This window comes from Hippichthys cyanospilos, chromosome 10 (assembly GCF_059441005.1).
Source record: "Hippichthys cyanospilos isolate Australia breed blue-spotted pipefish chromosome 10, RoL_Hcya_1.0, whole genome shotgun sequence".
NCBI classification, from domain to species: Eukaryota; Metazoa; Chordata; class Actinopteri; order Syngnathiformes; family Syngnathidae; genus Hippichthys; species Hippichthys cyanospilos.
Window position 1 is genome coordinate 948,747 of NC_142378.1, and position 21,254 is coordinate 970,000.

The 21,254-nt window shown below is 42.6% G+C and overlaps 1 protein-coding gene across 2 annotated transcripts in view; it reads right to left on the bottom strand.

Annotated features, from left to right (window-relative positions):
• Positions 1 to 21,254, bottom strand: part of kita (KIT proto-oncogene, receptor tyrosine kinase a) — a 31,116-nt gene that overhangs the window by 9,184 nt on the left and 678 nt on the right. The window contains exons 2-12 of one of the 2 annotated variants that reach the window (XM_088425008.1): positions 13,037 to 13,291; positions 11,789 to 12,073; positions 11,467 to 11,606; positions 10,420 to 10,591; positions 9,901 to 10,090; positions 8,518 to 8,633; positions 8,114 to 8,228; positions 6,377 to 6,561; positions 2,947 to 3,053; positions 2,743 to 2,869; positions 528 to 632 (exon numbers count right to left, since the gene is read on the bottom strand). In XM_088425008.1, coding sequence (XP_088281134.1) covers positions 528 to 632; positions 2,743 to 2,869; positions 2,947 to 3,053; positions 6,377 to 6,561; positions 8,114 to 8,228; positions 8,518 to 8,633; positions 9,901 to 10,090; positions 10,420 to 10,591; positions 11,467 to 11,606; positions 11,789 to 12,073; positions 13,037 to 13,291 — 1,797 coding nt within the window. Of the gene's footprint in view, positions 1 to 527; positions 633 to 2,742; positions 2,870 to 2,946; positions 3,054 to 6,376; positions 6,562 to 8,113; positions 8,229 to 8,517; positions 8,634 to 9,900; positions 10,091 to 10,419; positions 10,613 to 11,466; positions 11,607 to 11,788; positions 12,074 to 13,036; positions 13,292 to 21,254 lie in introns of both variants that reach the window. The other variant, XM_088425007.1, reaches the window with a different exon arrangement.

Consider the following 21,254-nt stretch of genomic DNA (forward strand, 5'->3'; position numbering starts at 1 on the left):
TTTTAACTTCTCGAAAAAGTCATGCTAGTGACAGAAAACAGTTTAAAAAAAACTATTTAAATGATGTAAGATAATATGTATACTAACAATCTTTAAAATGATACGGGAAAACACAAATTACAATTTTCTCACGTTTTAAGCCAAACATAGTAATATATAAAAACTTTTTTTTTTGCTGATTTAAAAAGCTATTTTATATGATTTAAGATAATATGTATAACACAAATGAAAATGTTCTCCCATTTTAAGCCAAACATGGTATTAGATATCTGTAAAAACCATTTTTTTTTGCATCCCAAAGTTAATCAAGTATGCAATCTAGGAAGTTTATTACAGACCCTGATTGATTTGCAAAGCGCTACGCTATACATGACAGACTAGGACTTGATTTCAGTTGATTTATTAGCCCCTCCAAATATTCCAGACTCTGTTTTAATGTGGCACATGCGATGTCTGACATGTGACTCAAAGCCCCGTGGCAGAACGATTCTGAGCGCACGTAGCAAAGGATCTCCGCCTCAACGTACATTTGAGCATTTTGACCGCCACCGTGGTGACCGAGTCGGCTTCCGAGATCCCGTACGCCGCGGCTTCCACCACTTTTCCGAAAGCGCCGGAGCCCAGCGTCTTCCCTGCGGAAAGGCAAAAAGAAAACCCAGAAAGCTGTTATTCCCCCTTGCCCGTCCTGTTTTTTCTTCCCTTCCCTTCCATTCCCTTCCCTCGCGTTGGCCTCCCGCCAGCATTACTGGGACAACACCGGTTGAGCCTCCGGGCTGTGTGCTCAAGCACCAGGACGTGCAGGATCCTGTTGGAGGAGGTTGGCCAAAAAACAACACCCAGGGTATGTCAACAATACCATTCTAGCGGCGAGGGAGGGAGGGAGGGAGGGAGCGAGGGAGGGAGGGAAGGTTTCGTCACGACTGAGCCCTGCGACTGCTTTGGCCGGCACCGTCCACATGTCCCTCAGCGGCGGCGGACGGGGGTGATGTCATACCATCTTAAGCCTGCCATTACCCAGGCCTTTATCTTGTGTTTTAACGCCCAACGACAGGAATTGCGGTGCCACGACTATGGCGGAGGTTCACGCGCTTGGCTTTTCATGTAGGCATTGTCAGTCCAGACCCAGAAGCGCTACGAAAAGATAAATGGGGTTTACTGTCCCGGCAAATGATGCTCTTTGTGTGTATTTCGTATTGAACACAGAGCTTGTCTCATATTCTCCAAAGTGGTGACTAGTCCGGGGTATATATAGTCTGCCTTTCGTCAAGTCAGCTAAGATAATGTCGCAGATGAATGGGCTTTCTGTTCCTGTTCTTGACGGGCAATTCAAACGGTCGAGCGGGTGTGACGTACCCCACAGTAATGTACACTAATGTTTTTGCCGCCACAAAAACAAGAAGCACGTGACATGACCGGGACCTAAAAAAACAAGCAATTCGGATCTGCTACATTGCTAAAGTGTATTTCAAATTGTCATAGATTGTCAAAGCAAACCAGGAAGATCTATCTGCAGTCTGTGGAATCAGAACGTGACTGAAGTGAGCTGTTTTTACTGTTTATATATTCGGGCTTTGCGTTTTGCTGCTTCAGTGCTTCGCGTTTTTTTTTTTTTTTTTCAAAAACCGTCACTTTACAGCAGTGCCCACACAGTATATGGCAGTAACGCTTCCGTGCTCACTCCTAAAGTTGAGTCTTAATCAGTCTAACAGCCTGTTAACACTCGATCTTGTTCTGCTCGCCATTCTACATCAGAGAAGTCGTGGACATTAGGACGGTGCAGCTTTTGGCTGTGGGTGAGAGAGCTGTGTGGAGACGTTCACGCGGGGGAGGAGGAGGGATGGAGCGGATGCATGAGGGAATAAGAAAGAATGAGAGGGAATGATGGCACGGACTGAGCCTGGCCCTTTAAGAAAACATGCATTGCGGTAATCGGGTTTAGTGCTCGGGGCTGCAAGCGGAGTTAGTGGCTGCTCACCACACACTGAGTGTTGTAAAAGAAAACGACATTTGTGCCCAAAAAGAGACACATGTTCAACCTCTGGTTAGGAGCTCACTGGTGCATGGAAAAGAAAGGCAGGCAAGGCTTTATTAAACGCATTTCATGCATATATAAATTTACCCCTTCTCACGCAAGTACATTTCTCTGCATGATGTACAAGCACTCTCGCAAGACACAATAGGGCACTCAAAGCGGTCAGACCAGTGAAGCACCTGTCAGAGAACCGCTGATTTGACCCACAGAGGGAGAGGGCAGAGCCACTCATGCCGGACTCCAAAATATGCTGTATGCCCCCACAATCAAACACGTAAACGTTTCATGCTCAATTTCCGCAGTTCTAGTTGCCAAGTCAACGCACATGTGTCAGCAATTATTTTCACACACGTAATGCTGAATAGAAAAAAAAATCTCGTCACTTGACATGGTCTTGAAGAATTCGGGAAGTCTCAGATCTGGGTCTCGTTCTTACGAGTCCGGTCACTCCCTGCTATGTTGTAATTTACGCGGCTAACAACTTCAGACATGACCTGGAATGAACCTGCATCCAAAATGTCTCAGGCTTGAAAATGTTGACGTTCGCTGCGTACGTCCAGCTTATAATATTCTGCAGGTGTAGCTTGTTGGTTCTTCCCCATTGAAATATTTGCCGTGAGGCCCGAGCCTCATCGCGTTTGCGCCATACGCCAAGGCACGCGTTGCGGACTGGCGCGACAGACATTTTCCCACCATCATGCGAGTCTCACCGAAACGCAGGTTGTTTCTGGGAAACTCCCACTGGTGATCGTAGGGCAACTGGGTGGGGTCAATGTAGACGTAGTTGTTCCCGTGGATTCCTTCGATAACCTTCCACTGCACTTGGTATTTGGGTTTCTGGAAGCAAACGAACACCGGGCAATTACGGAGCGGGACTAATATCGGGTTGTCTGACGGATACCTCCGCGAAATACCTGCAGGTACTTGTAGAAGAGCGTGACGAGGACCAGGCAGAGGACGGAGGCTGCCGAGACTGAGCCGATCAGCAGCGGGGTGAACAGGCCGTGGGGAATGGTTCTCTCTACGGGGGGAAATTAAAAGCGGCGTGGGACTCCATTAGTGTTTAGTAGTACTCTCCGTGTTCCATTTAAGACGGGCGGGAAAATGGAGCTCAATGACTTTGAAGAAAATGCTACCAAGGACCGGAAAGTCATCCTAATCTGTCCGAATGAGGCGTACCGTATCAAATCATTACCAAAGTGAAAGAGTTTCATTTCATCTCCTTCCACTTTAAAACAAACTTGTTGAATTGCATCACACTCCATGTCATGGGGTAAATATCAAATTGTTTCAGAGCGACACACCTGTAATGGTTACAGTTCTCAAATTTTCAAACGTCAACATTCTTTTATGTACTGCTTGATTAGAAGCCCGTCATTTTCAAATTACTTTCAATTCTGGCTGACGTCCACACATTTGAACCTCGATACAAATTCGGGGCGTTTCGATACAGTTTATCACCTCCGATACGATACCGATATTGCAGCCTACTGTCCGATATCCATTCGATACCAGCAGGAATGATAACTGTCTGACATGTTAGAAGTAATACTATTTAAACCAATGACAATATCTAGCAACACTAGGCATAGAAAATATGATCCCTTTATTCAAACCCTAACCCTAACCCTAAGAGCAGATACCAACATCCTCCTGAGGCTCAGCCTATTCATTTGCGTCCGCTGTAGTGGACATTTGTTTTTGGTCTGTATCTTTGGAATTACTGCCGCTAACCTAGTCCTGATGTGCTCTGTGGAGGACATCCTGGCCTTTCCAATCATGTCTTATTTGTTTGGCTGAGAGGCAATTTATTTTGATGCCTCAGTGAAACAAAATGGACACAACAGAGGACGGCAAATGAACAGGCTAGGTCTCGGAGGATATCGGATCGGGACACCCCTAATTAAAACTCCCAAATTACCGAATATCAACTACTAGAAATAATCAGCTCGTATCCAAACAAATTGTTTTGTTGTTGTTGTTGAGTGTCCAAATACATCACAGTGCGGCATTTAAAATCTGATTTTGTGAGCCCGGTGATAAAGTTTGCGTAATTAAAAATTGAAGGTGATTTGAAGCGCGATGACAGTGTCCTTCTGTCACCTTGGACATCTTCCCTATTTTAGGTACGTCAAAACAAAACAAAAAAACGTGATGTGTTCCAACTCAAAATATTGACTAAAAGCACAATTTAGGTGTGGATTTACCCTTCAGTGCTCGCGTCCCATAAAGCGTTTGGTAAACAGCAGCCGAGAGACACGCGATTGGCTGTGATAAGATGTGCCGATAGGAATTAGCTGGAGTCCATTGTTTACTTTCTGACTCCAAATCCAAGCGGTGTCATAACAGCTTGCCCATCTGCCGCCGTTGCCCCCACGCCTCCTCCGCCCACTTCCAAAAAAATAGCGCTATGGCAAATGGCTGAGTTTGGCACCAGCCGGCGGGGGGCTTCGGGTAGGGGGTCCAGCCTCGTAGGTGTCGCGGAACACGCTTTGGAAACCACTGACGGCTTTACTGGCGGATTTGTTCCTGCAGACTCGGCATTCTCCCATTTGAAGTGGGGAGAAAGCTCCTTATGTCTATAAAGAGCTTATTACACGCCGGTGAACAATAAGACCGGGCCAGGCACGAAAGGGGACCGAAGGCAAACGGGAGACTGGCCGCAGCTGTAAAAATGCTGTCTTTGACGTCGTTAAAAAACTACGGAAAAAATGACAGCAGCTTTTTTTTCGTTTTTGGACAAAACGAAAACATTTTCAACGTATGCCACCTTGTGAAACTTTTAGCTAACGCTAACCTTTGCCAGCGCCGCGGCTCCGCTTAGCTTTTGTCTTTCGCCGACGGTTCGGCAAAGATCAGAACATTTATTTCGTAACTTTTGGTACGTGATATGGCATTTTTGAAGGTTTCCAACCGAAGAGCAAAACAAACAAAGCCTGGTGTTTAAGCAGTGAAAATGACGCACCTCGCTTGTAAATAGTGGACATAAAAGGACTCTTTAATTTGCTTGAATTAATTGTGCCAACTCCAAAGGAAGTTATGTCCTAATTAGCTTGAATTTTCCCATTCGTCCACTGATTGTTCCATAAATCCTTCATGAGTCAGACATCTGAATGAAATTTCTGTGGCGCGCGCTCGTACATGGAGTAAAAATAAGACAAACCTGATCCCTTGCAAACACTCATCACAGCTGGGAAAACGAGACTTTTTCCTAATTAAAAGATATATAGGCAACCTAAGGATATATTTAAAAAAACAAAAAAAAAAACATCAAAGCAGCCAAGGATGTTAGTGTGTTTCTCCATCAACATTTGCTTGTTGTTCTCATGAAATTATGTTGAGAAAACACTTTAACTGTGTCATTGATATGCACGCTCGTTAATGTTGCCACAATCCGCTAACTCTTTGCGCGGAATCTGGGAAATCAAGGCAAGCTAGCTTGCTTTTACGCTGCACCGGCTATTTATCGATCGAGATATCTACAGAGCTATTTTGAGCTTTCTATGGAGCGATCAATCTATCGATCGCTCAATAGATCTAAGATATCAGGCTATCAATCATTTGACCTCTAAATAGATCTATTGCTCTAATGATCTAGCCAGCTAGTATCTAGCTGGCTAGATCGCTAATACCTAACTGCCCAGCTAGCTAGGTCCTACGCTGCACCAGCTATGTATCGATCGAGCGATCTATTGAGCTATTTTCATGTGTCTAGGGAGCTATCGATCTAACAATCTCAGTGTATCTAAGATATCAATCTATTCATCTCTCAATAGATCTAATCTATTGACACCCATCTGATCGATCTAGCTAGCTAGTGTCTAGCGGTCTTGCTAGCTAGTATCTGGCTGGTCAGGTAGCTAGTAGCAAGCCACTATTTAGCTGGCTGGTAACCAGCTAGCTAACTAACTAGCTATCTAGCATTTATCTAGCAAGCTGGCTAGCTAGATCGTGTCTAGCTAACAGTGTCTAGCTTTTTGGCTAGTATCCGCATAGCTAACTATTCACAGCTAGCTAGCAACCAATAAAAAAGGAACAGATTAACAAGGGAAGTAAGCGTAGCAAAATTCACAACAGGCCAATAGAATTTAGAGGACGTTTATCTTTCTGTAGACAGTGTCCAGTCTCTATCTTTCTTTCATTTAGTTCATCTCCGTGTCGGAGAACGGCAAGTTGTGCATCCCATGAAACCGTTTTAAAGTTTAGACAACTTTAAAATGTCAGCTCATCTGTAAAATCTTTGTCATTTGGTTTTCATTCTGAAATTGACACAAAGCACCAGCACTGGACACGCAGCGCGGGGCATACGTGCGTCGTTACGGTTACGTTGACGTGGCGGCTCACCGCTGATGGAGAAGAGCGTGTAGGCCTGCTCGCCCTCCACCGTGGCCACGCACTCCAGCGTACTGAAGCGCCCCCGGCTGACGTTCACCCGGCTCTCCACTTCTGTTTTGCCGAACATGGGGCTGAACAACGTGATGGTGATGATGTCCGTCTCTTCTTGGGTGGCGTTCACCTGCTGAGAGCATCTGGATAAAAGAGGGAAACGATGAAAAGAGAAGGTTGGAGGGGAGCAGACATTGACGGGAATATGGCGGCATCAGCAAACTGGTTCTGAGTTGTCCAAATGCAAGCACGCAGGACATGGGCTGCTTTTTTAGTCAGGCACATTTGTGGACACTCAGGAGTGTTTTTTCCGGACTAGTTTTGTGGTTGTCCAACAAAGCTGTGTTAGCTGAACACAGCTGTGTTTTATGACGTGTTACGTGTTTTACGATTGTTTTTGTGCTCATTATGCTAATGTCATGCTACTGTTTGTTGTTTTAATAATATGATGTTGATGCTAATTAAGCTAATGCTACGCTGACTGCGTCCGCCTGCGTTATGCCGTATGGTTTTTATATCGAAATTCTCACACTGAACACATGTTATTGATTTAAAAAAAAGTATTCCCAGCTCTAAACATGATTGTTTTCATGCTATTATTTTCATGTAGACATTCCTTCCATAATAAGTATCTTCCAGCGGTTTGACAGATAATGACGTGTGTAAAATGAACACCAGACTCCATTTTTGACACCAGCGCACAAAAGGGTTTATTTTGGGTCACATTTTTCTGCACTAACTTGCCAGATGATTAGGAAAGCCTTAACGAAAGGGAGCCAAGCCGCCCCACCCCCTCGCCGCCATTGTGTTACATTACGTGTCCAGCGGTTCACTCCGAGGTTTCCGTTGCGATTCACAAAATAGCAAAGGAGTCGAACCCTCTGACCTAGCTTGGCCAAGCAACAATGAAAGCTAATGGAAGAAATAGGACCAAAAAAAACTCATAACTGCCAAGCAAAAATCATTTGCTGTACCTTGAGATTTTTTGTGCGAAAATGAAAGAAAGTATTTTTTGTGTGAAAAACATGAATCTTTGTGTTTTGGACACACCTTTCTCGTCCATGTCAGACTTAATATTTTGTTTTCTTCATGTCATTTATAAAATTGTTTTTTTCTTTTATTTTCCACATGAAAAAAGACTACAAAAATATTTTCTCTTCTGTCTTTCATGATAGATTCATTCAAAATGCAAAATTTAATGCAAAAACGAATTAAAAGCTTCCTTAATTTTCTTGCAACAAAATTAATTTATCCGTTGAGAAAAAAAGCAACCGAAAAAAGATAAAATGTGTTTTTTTTAAAAATCCATAAAATTCTATTTTATTTTAAACAAATGCTAATGTTAATCATTCTAAATGACAACATTTTTTTCTCTAAAAAAAAAAAAAAAAACATACTACTGTGGCTTAAAAAAAAAAGTCAAGTATCGCATGACAACTCATGATGTTTTATCATCAAAATATTGTCCGGGACACTTATTTCCCGAGGTGACAACCATTCACAATTAAAATAAAGTTTGATTACATACATATGTGATTAAAAAAAAAAAAATCAACTCAGCCAACAAAATTAATACCAACCGACACACCCAATTTAATATGAATGATATTCTTGCCAAATTGGTTTACATAAGACACATTGGAATGACTTGAAAGGTAGCCGTTGTCGCCTTTGGCGTTTTTGTTTGACGCTCACCTGATGTACGGCTGCTCGCAGTAGTACCATGCGATCTTGGGGGCGGGGTATCCTTCGGCCACGCAGCGCACTTGCCCGTCCACCGGGCCCTCGTGCGACACGATCTCGGGTTTGGCTGATAACAAATAAGACATAGTTAAATATCTTCAAAGTCAGTCCTTGAATAGTCCTTGCGCAGTATTTGGACAATTTGGGGTCATTTTCTTCCATATCGTTCTGACTGTATTTTAGCCAAGAGACGGCAGTGTGTGATAACTAAGTGGTTGCGCCATCCGGGTGAAATTTCAGCTCCCTAGCATCTACTTTCAATGCTTTCCTTTTGCTGTGAGTTTTTTGGGATTTCCAGATCAAAAGGATCGGACAAAATACTGCGTAAGGGTCGAAAATAAAACGTAGGCACTCACTGGTTACGAAGATGGTAAAGGTCTGGTTTTGCGAGGCGTCGCGGTTGGAGGTCTTAAAGGTGTAAACGCCGCCTTCCGACGTTTTCAGTCGCACTAACCTCAGCTCGCTGCTGTACCTGGACACACGCGGGAGGCTCACGCGTTCAACAAAATGCTCAAAGCAGACACTGAACAATTATCGTATGGTTTGATTTTCAGTTAGCGGGATTATGCAAAGATGACATCACCAAAAGCTGCAAATGTTTATCGCACCAGTTTATGAAATTAAAAATCCGACGGGGTCTTTTTCCCATTATGTTTGTTTCGGTGAGTAGTCGTATGTCAATAATGCTTGTTACATTTCGGAGCAAAAAATAATCTTGGGATGAGGGAAGTATTGATACCAAGTATTTGTATCGGGTCGATTTCTGGCGGAAAATTGTCATTAATCTCATGGCATTTTACGCAAAGTGCTACAGTGGAATAGGTAGGTCTTACGCTAAATGATCTGTCATTGTTTTTCCATTGGATATTTTCGGTTATCAAAAGTAGTAGTGGTATCTGTTTTTTTTCTTTGCTCAATTTAATCCACTGCATTTCCATTTAATTTAAAAAATAAAAAATAAAAAAAAAACTCCTTAATTTCGTATTGAAATCCTATTTTTTTTACTGTCTATTTTCACTCTTTTGTTTGCTTTGGTAAATCTGACCCACAACTTTTCTGTTTTATATGTTGTACACTAACATACATGGCACACAATTTGAACTTGTTTTATTCATTTTCTATGTAGTTTATACTGTGTTTCATCTTGAAAAATGACATTTTCAGTTTTCCTTTGGCATGTCTACTAAGTGTCATAACGCAAACCTACTTTGTTATTTGAAAAATTTGTTTTATATGTTGATTACACAGAATTTCGTGTTCCGTTGACATGTTGTCACATCTGAGTGAAATATCAGCTCCCCAGTGTCTTCTTTCAATGCTTTGATGTGAAATGTTTTCGATCAAATGATCGGAAATAGCGCGCAAGGAACCGTTTTTGATTTCTCATTCTGGTCAATTTGACTCACAATATCCACATGTGGGTCGATTCCTGTTTTGTCCATATTGACAAAACAAACACTAAGAAGCATGTGCCACCTGGATTTATGCTATTACGTCATATTTCCTGCGGTGCTCTTGAGTAACAACGTAAATACTTGAGGTTATCTTTGCATGCATTTGAATGGCGACATCTTTTTGTTTTTTATATTCAAACAACTCAAGGCGCTCTTCACTCCTTTGTATTTGTCAAGGAGCTGCGAAGCCCGCGGGCGACTCCTTGCTAAATTCCTCCCATGCAGGTTGGGGTGGGGTGGGGTGGGGGTGGGGGGGGTGGGGGGGGTGGGGGGGGGCGTCTTCACCTGTAGTCACCGGTGCTCTGCGTGGTGATGACATGGTCGCTGTTGTTCTTCAGCTTGTGGCCCATAAAGCTCCAGGAGAAGGTGCGGGGCCTGGGGTAAGCCTCCATTTCCACCAGCAGGGATAAACTATCACCCGAGCGCACGTAGATGGTTCTGTTGCTGGTTGACGTTACGTTGACGAATCCTTTGTCTGGTGGCGAAACGATGCGTGCTATAATTGAGCTACACGGGGGTATCGCACTGTAAGGAAACGTTTCACAAATTCTGCCTCCACAATGACGAGCCAGCGGTATAAAAAAAAAATCCACTTTCAACTATTAGCTACTTCAAGTTTTACAGGTTAGTCTAAAAAGGAAAAAAATGAAGCAAGAATAAATGAATAAATGAAGCAAGAAAGGATGAGAAAAGGTCGGGAGAAATAAAGGAAGGAGGGAAGATGGAAGAAAAAAAAAAAGTTGCGCTTGCTCATCATTGCACCGGCAGAATTTTTGACGTTCTCGCACATCCGCTTGCACTGACCGTAGACGTCGAGCCACACGGCGCGTACGCTGACCCCCTTCTCGTTCTCGGCCTCGCAGCGGTAGCGGCCGGCGTCGCGGTGCGCGGCGGCGGCGACGCGCAAGGTGGCGCTGCGCATGTGGTCGAAGTGCTCGGCCCTGATATGCGATGCGGTCTCAACCTTTGCTGGTTGCTGTGGATACCAGACGGCACCCTGTCAACGCCCAGAGATCTCTAGAGATTAACCCCGTCTGCACGGCTATCCTCGCCAACCACACTGACACACACACACACACACACACATTAACATGCAATACACAGTCCAGCTTCTGAAGCTTCGACCCCTTAAACAAGGGATGTCCAAACTTGTTCCCCGAGGGCCATATATGGAAAAGGTCCAAGGACCATTGCGCGAATGGCCCCCGGGTCAGAGCTTGGACACCGCTACTTTCCACACTCGTTCACAAACCACTAATTGCATCGATACGTTAGTTTCTATGCAAAGTAGGAAAATACTGCGGGTGTACTGTATTTCAAAAGGTACTACAGTATGTTTGGGGGGTTTCAGACGGTTATGGAGTTCATAACAAAATGAAACAGTGCTATTGGGATGACAGTTTTTCACTTTCGGATAGTTTTGGATGCCGGGTCAAATTGACCCATTGAGAACAACCCGTTTTGGGCTGTTCTTAAGTAGTGAATGACTGATATGGAGTTAATAACAAAACGAAACAGTCCGACTGGGATTATTCTTTTTTTGTTTCTGGTACTTTTGGATATTGAGTCAGAGTGACCCAATGGGAAGTTATCTGGCTTTATTTAGTTGTGAGTAATCCCTATTGGGATTATTTTTTTTTCAGTTTCTGATAGTTTTGGATGTCGGGTCAAACTGACCCATTGTAAAGTTTGGGGGGTTTATTGTTATGAATGTAATGGGAGGCGTAAGCAGTGAAAGTTTTCTATCATTCTATGGGGTACAAGTTGCAGTATTTTCCGAACAAGAAGTAAACAGAAAAGGCCCACGTACAAACGCACGCGGAGCGGGAGAAGAATGCAAAAGCGTCTCACCGAGCCGGGCGGGGTGACCCACTTGAGCTTGATCTCACCGTTGACGTTGGTGGTGTTGCAGGTGAGGGCCAGGCCCTCGTTCAGGGTTAGAATGACCCGCTCGGGCTCTTGCATGTCAATGACGGGGGGCGCCACGGGGACTGAAATGCGGACGAGGACAAATGACCGGCTGTTTACTTTTACTCCCCGCATTTGAACATGATGGACTTCTACCTTTACCGCAATTTTATGGGCTGATTTTGAAATTGGAAGAAAAAGCCCGCATCTAAAACTAGGGGTGATTTTGAAATGGTAAAAAAAAAGCCCGAATCTAAAACGCTACCTGGTTTGACGGTCAGGTGGTAGTTGTGTGAGCGTACGAGTCGCCCCCGCAAGGTGCCGGCGCACGCGTAGCAGCCCTCGTAGACTTTTTGCGCGTCTCGGACCAGCACGCCCTGTTCCAGGCTGGCGGAGAGGCGCATGCCGGGGGCCGGGGCCGCGCCGGAGCACGTCTCCAGGTGCAGGTCGGACAGACCGGGATCGGTTGCCAGGCAGGGGATGGATGCGGCATCGCCCACGCGGGTGAGGATGTTGAACACCATCGATTTCCTGAAAGGGTTGTCGGGATCTGCCAAAACAAAACGGGAGCGGCGGGTGAAAGGGGGCAAACGAGGGCGGTGTTGGAATGCCGCTTTGCTTCTTTTCGCTCGTCTTTTTTTTTTTGTTTCATTGACTCGTTAGATCGCCGTGCACTCCACTTCTCGGGGGGAGTATATGTATATAGTATTACTATACTATTTTGTTGCCGATTTTTAATATGTACGTATATACAATTTTAATGTTTTTACCTGGGGTTTTGCATGCATTACCTTATTACCATATGTTTTTATTGCCCGCCATACGTATATATATATATATATATATATATATATATATATATATATATATATACACACACACACTTTGTTGGGGGGGCATGCGTTGCCAGTGGTCTTGGCCTCGCTCATGAAAAAGCTTTTTGGTTTTTATGGTGTTCTGACGGGACTAAGCAGCACATGATATCATCCTGCAGCGATGGCTGCGGGCCAAGCCAACGCGCAGGTCAACACAGTCATGCCTGCGCTCTACCTGCACCAGGCCAACACGCAAATGCCGTCGCGTACGAGGACGCCCACGCATGTACGCATGCGCCGGTTACTACCTGGTCATTTTATGACAATAAAATGTATCTTTATTTTTGTTAAACAGTTTACAAAAATGTCATACTGCTTTGCTGAAGTTATAATGCGTAGCAAAAAACATGATTGAAATTATAACGTGACTGACAGATTTCAATTCTAAATCGAACCCAATCAACCCTCATATTAAGCTTTATTACTATTTTTTTTAACTTGCGAGTAAAAATATGGCTACAAAAAATACTTTCATTGTTGTAAACCTGCCATGAGAGGGTTCACCCAACCCATAAACCAAACTGAAATATGACGTAAATAAAATCATAGAATTTCATCAAATCCTTTACGAAAGAAAAATTGTTATTTGAGGCAAAAAAAAGGAAAAATGCTAAGGCGGCCTCTTTTTTCGCATTCACCATTGACAAAGATGTATATGGACGCCTTCTCTCCGCTGGTCTTCTCCAGGCAGACGTAGCGGCCCATGTGGAGGGGCAGGGCGCGCGCCACGTGCAAGGCCGAGGCGCCCTCCGTCCGCCGCTCCCCCCGCACCTTCGGCCGCTCCTCCCGGTGCCACTGCACCTCCTTCTCGCCCTGGCAGCGCAGGTCGAAGGGCGCGTTGAGCGGGACCACCAGATGGGGTCCCGCGGGGGTGATGCTGGGCTTAGCGTGGCCTGGAAGACAAAAACGGAAGAGAAAAACAATCGTCTGCAGGATCAACCAATCACGTTCAACCTCGTGTTAGGCAGGAGTCAACACACACCCGCTACCGTGTATTCGCCACTCAAGTTTTCAGGTGAAGAAAGTCAGAAAATTAATTAGGCACTATGCTAATCAATTACTTTAGTAAAGTAAATTGGTTACTTTAGTTGCTTACTCTGGGTCATTGGTGACCATATGGTTTCATTTGCGACCTTCAGTTCATTTTTAAGCAGCCCCTTACATATCCTGAAATTTGAATTTGCTGCCAGTAAGTTCTTTTCATTGTACTGTAGAGCTTTTCTAATTATGCCGAGGAAAAATTCTATTTACAACTAAACTAGTAACGACATGCGCTGATTATATATAATTAACTTTTAAAACCAAAATGGTTTCCTTCACTTTTGGATCAGTCAAGGATATGCGATGATTGATTTTGGTGTACTTGAAAAAAAAAAAATTGAAATGGCACTTTCAGTCTTTGATTTATTTATTTTTTTCTGTTTGTGGAAAAGGTTTGAACATCTCTACTTCAGGTAATTAAGTACTAAAGTAATTGCTTTATGTCAGGCAATCTAGTACAAAGGTTATCCGTTACTTGTATGTACCTAAGTGCTAAAGTAATTGAATAGTAATTTAGTCCTTAAAGTAATTGATTACTTATAGGACTTGCAATTGATTACTTCAGTTCCTTTGTACCTAAAGTAATGACTTTAGTACATGAATACTTTAAAGTAATCCATTGCTTCAGTACTTAAGTACCAAAAGTAATCCCTTTAGTACTTGATTATCCCATCGATCACTCATGTACTTCATTACACAAGGTAATCGATTAATATAGTATTTAATACATTTAATACTGGCTTTTTTTTAGTTCCTCCTTTCGCAAAAGAATTCTAAAAAAGTATAGATATCTGGGATTGTATGTCTGGACTCTTAAAAAAAAAAAAAAAAAGAAAAAAACATAAAAATATGTCTTTGCGATTGAATGAGTTTCAGAGGGTATGAGAATGCTGCATTGCAACATCACAAGCTGGCTAATTTACATAATACTGCTCCAAGTTGAATTCCTTCACCCCTGACTTAGGGTGGTTGAAAATCAGCATTTTTTTCTTGGTCAGACCACATGAAAACACGGTCATGCCAAAGCCTGATTTTTTTCACACCAACAGTATTATTGAAAGCACAGCTTAGCATTTTCAGCGCTAGCATCCGCTGGCGTAAATAGCCCATACTATTAACCCCCAAACTTTGGATCAAATCAATCAACAATAAAAGCTGACCATAAAAACAAAAACCTTCTTAAACAGTTTTTACCCCTCCCTACTTTAGTTGAAACACATTCAACAGATTTGAGCACATTTTCAGAAGTACTCCTTAGCGCATGTTTTGCTATCAAGAAATTGGAGCTGTATATAGTATTGTACATTTGAGGGAACAAAGTATGCATCCCCAAGAGATATTATCTATAAAACTGACCCTCATAACAAAACAGAATCGCTAATATACCCATGAGTAGAACAGAATGACATTTTACCACCAAAAGTCTGCTAGCTAAATGCTAGCATGCTAAAGTAGTTCAGTTGTTACACTTAATGTGCTACTGTGCTACTGTAATACACACATTAATTATAAACAGTGCTATTTTATACACATGAAGACGCAAGAAAAACAAACAGAAAACCCATGAAAACTAACAAAAAAAGATAACTGGCCTTAAAAGTGTGCATTGTACTGTAGCTGAAGAAATCTCTCATAAGGCAATCAGAAGGTGCGTCATTTTAACAACACGAGTCCAATCTCCTCCCACACGTTACAACCCTACCACGTGATGGATGCCTTTAATAAGCGAGTAAAGGTCTGTATTAGTGAAATAATTGTTACATCATAAACACACCTCTTTGACTTGCGCTGTCATGCAATTTCATTTCCCTCCCCTTTTTGCACACACAAAAGACAAAAATTGCTCACAAGCTGAACTTGAAGTGGATACCTGTGTAAAATTTAGGAGAACTGTAGCACCGACTCAATTTCCATGCTTAAATATATATCTTAAAGATAATCTTTTATAGGCAATAGTTTCCTCTTTGAACTTGAAGAGCTAGCTTGCACTTTGCTAACAGGCTGAATTAGCTAATGACAACGCCTCGAGTACACGCTTCCATTTTTTTCGATTTTTCAAATGAGCTGATTATTTTTGTAGAAGCCAGCGGTTTGGGGGCTTGCACAAGACTCAGCAGATTTAGCACCAATCATTCTTCGATAACATCTGATAAATAAGACCGTGGACGGTTCAAGTTCTACGATTTGCTGCTCTCCCTGTTTTTCCGTCCGATCAGACCCCAATATCTCAACGATCACAATTTTTCCCTTTACGGTTGCCTTTTTAAATCAGAAAAGTATAACGGGACGTTTTTTTGACAGAGCAAGGAAAAAGCACAGATCTTTTTTGAAAGTGGGGCGAAAACAGCAAAAGACCTAGAAAATCGACTTTAATTTAATAACAAAGTATTTATACTTATTTACTTGCCAAAACCAAACATATTTATACTTATTTACTTGCCAAAACACATATTTCCATGATACACGGGCTTGAAAACACGAACATCAAAGATTTTCCTCGCATCAGAGCCGATAACTGGAGCTGCAACACAACTGCAGCGCGCGGAGCGAGACGATGTTTTATAAACAAGATTAAAATCGTCCGGGACATCAGCTAGTCGTCACTGTTGACTTTACGCAATGTTTTTATGTCAACCGGTTCCGCGCGATTACCTTCTGATTTGTTTTGTTTTTTGTGTGTGTGTGTGTATTTGTTACGCTATTGAACAGCTTGATGAAAAACATTTTGAGTGTCCTGGTATGATATTGTCTGTGCTTTTCAGCTTCGATGGTTTTGCATATGTGACCGCAAAAAGAAACAAAACAAAGATTCCGAAAGTAAAGCCAGAATGTGTATTTTTCCCCAGTTTCGTCTGTTCTAGTCTCCGAGGATATTTTCTGAATATTTGCCGCGGGGAAGTCAGTTGACTTCCCGTACGCTTCGGCAAGACCGAACTCCCAATTTAGAGAGAGGCATAAAATGGATTAAATAAATTGTGTGATTGATTAATCATGTCTGGAAGCAAACAAAAGAGCCGCAACCAACGGAGGCGCTGTTTACTTTCTGCTGGCTAATGAAGACTTAGGTCATTTTTCATTTAGGCGTGGTCTTCAGCTTACTTTTTTCACCTTCGGTCGGCTCATTAGGAAGTGTTGAAATGGTCTGGCCGAATTCCCATTGGCCAACCGCGCCACGCATCATGTCAGCTCAAGATTTTGATCCAACAAGATGTGGAAAACTACTCAAACTGACCCCAACCAAGGGAACTAAAAAAAAGCTTACCATATTTAGAGTATAACCGCAGTTAAAAATAATAGAAATTTTGATATCATCTGGGAATTAAGTCATGCGATATAGAAAAACATCAGGATCAAAATGAAGCTAATTTGAGCGAGTAATCCTGGCTACACAGCGCAGTTTGAGGCGTGGCTCACTGTGTGAATCGGGCCAAATGTTTCACTCCGCCCACTAAACATGAACTCCGCCCACCAGTTTGTCAACATGGCTATTTTGACATTCGTTCTGGGTTAATAGAAAGTGGTGGAACTGAAAATGTGGAACCTCTGAGGGTTTAGGTCAAAAAGGCAGCATTACATCATTAAAGCTGCCAAGAAGACGGTTAACTAAACAAAACCATATCTTCTGTCCACACTCCAGTGTGAATAAATTCAAGATAAATAGCTTTTATGCAGTAAACGCCAGGAAAAAAAAAGCCACAAAGGGGAACGCCATTTTGACTTCATTACCACTTAGGCGCTTGTCTTGGTAAATCATTGACCACTTTATAGCATTTTCAATAGAAAAAGTGCGGTTGAGCTGATATCTATCCCACCCAACTTTGGGACAAGAGTGCGGGATCGCTAGCCAATGGCATTCACATGTGTGTGCAGATGCACAGTTCAGGGCATCCTGACCCAGTTTGTCAGCGTGCCGCGGCAAATGGACCTCATGGGTCAGGACGACCTTCCAGCATGTATTTAACACACCTGTCCAGCACATAAATACAATTTGCCACAAATGGGAACCAGAGACAACATCTATCCACAACAAGCTTTTCCAACGTCCCGTCTGGCAGATGTGACGCAGAGGAATAAACTACAAAACAGCTTCGAGAACGATTTGCAGGCTGTCGACCGCAAGGCGCACCATTTTTCTTGCGTGATTCCAAACATTTGAATGTTTCCGCCGTGCGATATCTCCTCAAGCTGCGCTAGCTGAATCGTCCACTTGACTTTTGATTTCGTTCAAGGCATGCATGCATGAACACTGAGCTGATAGTTGCTGGTGAAAATTTCTGACGCGTAATGGCTGCATGAACCGAAGGTCGTGCGATGTCATCCGCATCGTAAGGGTGGCTTTTTTCAGTTCAATGTTTGTGCTTTTCTGTATGAGGATTCGATCCGTTTTCATGCACCGGGCTGCTTGTACTTGTCGGGGATTTGAAAACAGGTCGCTCACACGCCGCAGTGGAAAACGATTGGCTGTTACTGTGTTTGGTGTAACCTGATAGGCTTCTGTTGTGGGTGGGAGGGCACAAGGAAGGCATGGCAATGGAAGAGCATACGAGAGTCGTCTGTCTGACAAATGGTAAATTTAACTTTTAGACGGCAACTTTGGTAAAGGTAGAGTGAAATGCATGACAAGCAGCACAATTTTGGCCTATGAAATAAATGCAAAGCATTCAGCTGTGACTGCAGCCACAAATACAGTAACTATAGCAACAAAAACACAAATGTTGCAAGCCATAGCAAAGCTCTTTGCCAAACTATTCTGGTGAACAACTCGCATCTGAGCAAGTGACGGACAGGGTACCCAATGTTTTATTTGAATGTTATTTTCTAATAATAGTGCTACCATTCTGTGCAGTCCTTTGCACTGATGTTCACTGTAGTTCTTGCACTTTACATGCTTCATCAACACTTCCCACCAACAGTACACACTGTAGAACTAACAAACGTAAAACTGGCATTAGCTACGGCTAACATTGCACAAAGTCACATAAAACCACATACATACAACTTTGGGCCGCTGTAAAAAAATGCTTATCACTTCCTCTTGAAACTCTAATTAGCTAGTGTGCAAAACATGCAAGAAGTACTTCGCATGACCTTAAACTAAACTAAACTAAAACTGGACTTGTAAATGATGCCCGGATGACTGAAAATGTAAAATAAAAATAACAAACTCCTGTAACCTCAGCTAAATGTCTGTAAAATGCCTGATTTTGTTTCAGTCATTCACTCGCCGACCCTCGCGAGGATAATCGGTCAAGATGACGGCTGGATGGATGTATCGTGGCAGCTACGAGGTGAGCCGCACGGCCCGACAACAAGACGTTTTACTTCCTGGTTAAAAATGTCAGTGCCATAAAACTCCCATTTAATAAGAAATGCGATGTGCCGAACGCTGTTTATATGCATCTCTAACCGCGGAAAGTGTAAATCTACTCCTTGAATCTGCGAGAGCGTTTTGACATGCCCATTTTCCTGTTAAGCAAACGAGCAGGTAGCCAAGCCGTAAAAGTGTCCCCGGCCATGAAAAGCAGAAGCTTTCCATATTCCTGGTAGGCGCAATTCATTCGCGGTTTGGCACCATCTCCGCAATCGGCAGCAAAGGGGGCAGATGCGATTGGGAGGTGGTTAAATATTTCTCAATATTTGCCCGGAGATGCTGCAGATGCACGCTTTTTGGCTTAATGCGCTCACCGCGCCCCGAGAGGCCGATTCAACCATTGGTGAATTTGGTTTCTTGCGTGTGGAGACGGGCTTAACGCAAACTCGACGGCGTTGAGTCACATGACAGGTAAGCCCGCGCATGCGGGTCGGGCCGGAGGATATTGTGGATCCGGCAACAAGTCTGCAGGAGTTGCCTTGCTTGACTTTCAATTTGAGTCCCAAGCCATTTTGCAGACTTTTTCAGAGCCCCGTTTTTGTCGTGTATTCCCGCACGTCCTCAAATGCATCACGGATTGCATGATGTTGACACCAACCGACGATAAAAGACGTGACTTGAATCCGATCCCTTTTGCTTGATAATCAATAACACGAGGGGCTGTCACATCCAATCGTTTTTGAAAGGACGAACCTAATTGTGTTGTGGATCGTACTGTTTTGCGCAATAAAAATGATTCGTGTGAAAGTATTTACACTGTCAATACTGCGGGGTAGGGCTGCACGATTACGGCCAAAATAATAATCACGATTATTTTGCTCAATATTGAAATGCCCCCTAGTGGTAGGACTGCAAAGTGCTTGATTTGACTTGTCGTAAAAAAAAAAAAAAAAAAAAAAAAAAAGAAGCGCTCGACTTTTTAAATGTCGATATCGCCGAGGACCAGCTTAATTAATCGTGGCAGCCAATATCGTGATCGCGATTAAAATGAGACTAATTTTGACATTTAGGGCAACCATTTCAGCACTGAACAAAAAAGGTGTTGATTTTATGTAATTTTATTTCATCCGGGGGTTGCACACAAGAAATTCTGGATCTATGTATATTTTTAAGCAGATGTATAGTCCACTTAAAGAAATGCATCAGAATTCAGGCGCTTTAATTTCCTGCAACCGCTTGAATAAATCAAATGAAGTACTTGGCAACAAGCCAACATTTTTTTTAGTGTACTTTTGTTCGCTCCAAAAAATAATTTGTTGTTGTTTTTCCTCCTCTTTTCCTGAGACCCAGCCGATTCTTTTGTGTCCACTTTTGTCCAATTTGTCCCTGCCAAACATGAGGCATCATTGGAAGGGCCAGGATGTCCCCTGCTGAGGACACTAGAACTTAGTAAAGTCAAAAGATGTGGACAAAAAAAAAAAAGGCAATTACAGTGAACACAAATCCATAATATAAAGTTGACGAATAATACAATGGACAATTAGCTCTGTAAACTTGTTTGTGTTTGTTGAAAATGCGTTAAAGCTCATTTTCACGTTGGCAAAACGTAAAATTTATATATCAAAATCCCAACTTCAAATTTGATTGGTTTGTGTCCTTAAGCCACATTTGTTCAACATCATTTTTTTGTGTTCATCTTCCCAACTTAACATTTTAGTCGTTTCCTGTTTGGAAATCTTGAATGCACTCCATTTTTTTTTTTTTTCAACATGTTGATTACAATAAGATTCAATACTTACTGTATATTTAGGGTGGGGCAATATGGCGCCAAAACCCCCCGGATTTTTTTCCTCCGCAAACATTCTAGACAATTACGATTCTTAATCGATTTTAATAACATTAACGTTTATTTAAAGCAGCTTTGATTAAAAAATAAAATTGAAAATTATTGAGACAACAATACACTGTTTTGAAATACATTTTAAGGTGAACTTAACATTCATAACTGACAAAATGACCTTCTCCCCAAACCTCCCATCAGCTTTCTGCCATTTCTGCAAAATTTGGATAGTTTTCAAATTGTCAAGGTTTAAAATGACAATAGAATTAAAAAAAAATCATCAGCCTTTGATTACATACCAATGAATTGCCCGCGTGGAAAAATAAAGTTTTCAAAAATTTAACAAAACAACTTTCACTTTAAACCAAAGGAACTCATTCTGAAACTTCAACTTCACTTTTGACACGAAATTGTTTAGCTGCAGCGGCCTTCCGTATTAACATTAATATGAATAATAAAGCGAAGACAACTACCCTGCAGTGCAACAGCTGTTTGCATGAAATCAAAAGGCTCTGCTTTCTTTTGCGGGTGCGTGATTTGGCCACCGCCGCGCTGCTCTCGCTATCTACATTTGCATTTCATTTTCTTCGTCGCCTTGTATGAATAATGCAAGCGTCCGTGTTCGGTATCCGCCGGTGTCCACTTGCCTAGCGTGTCGGTTATC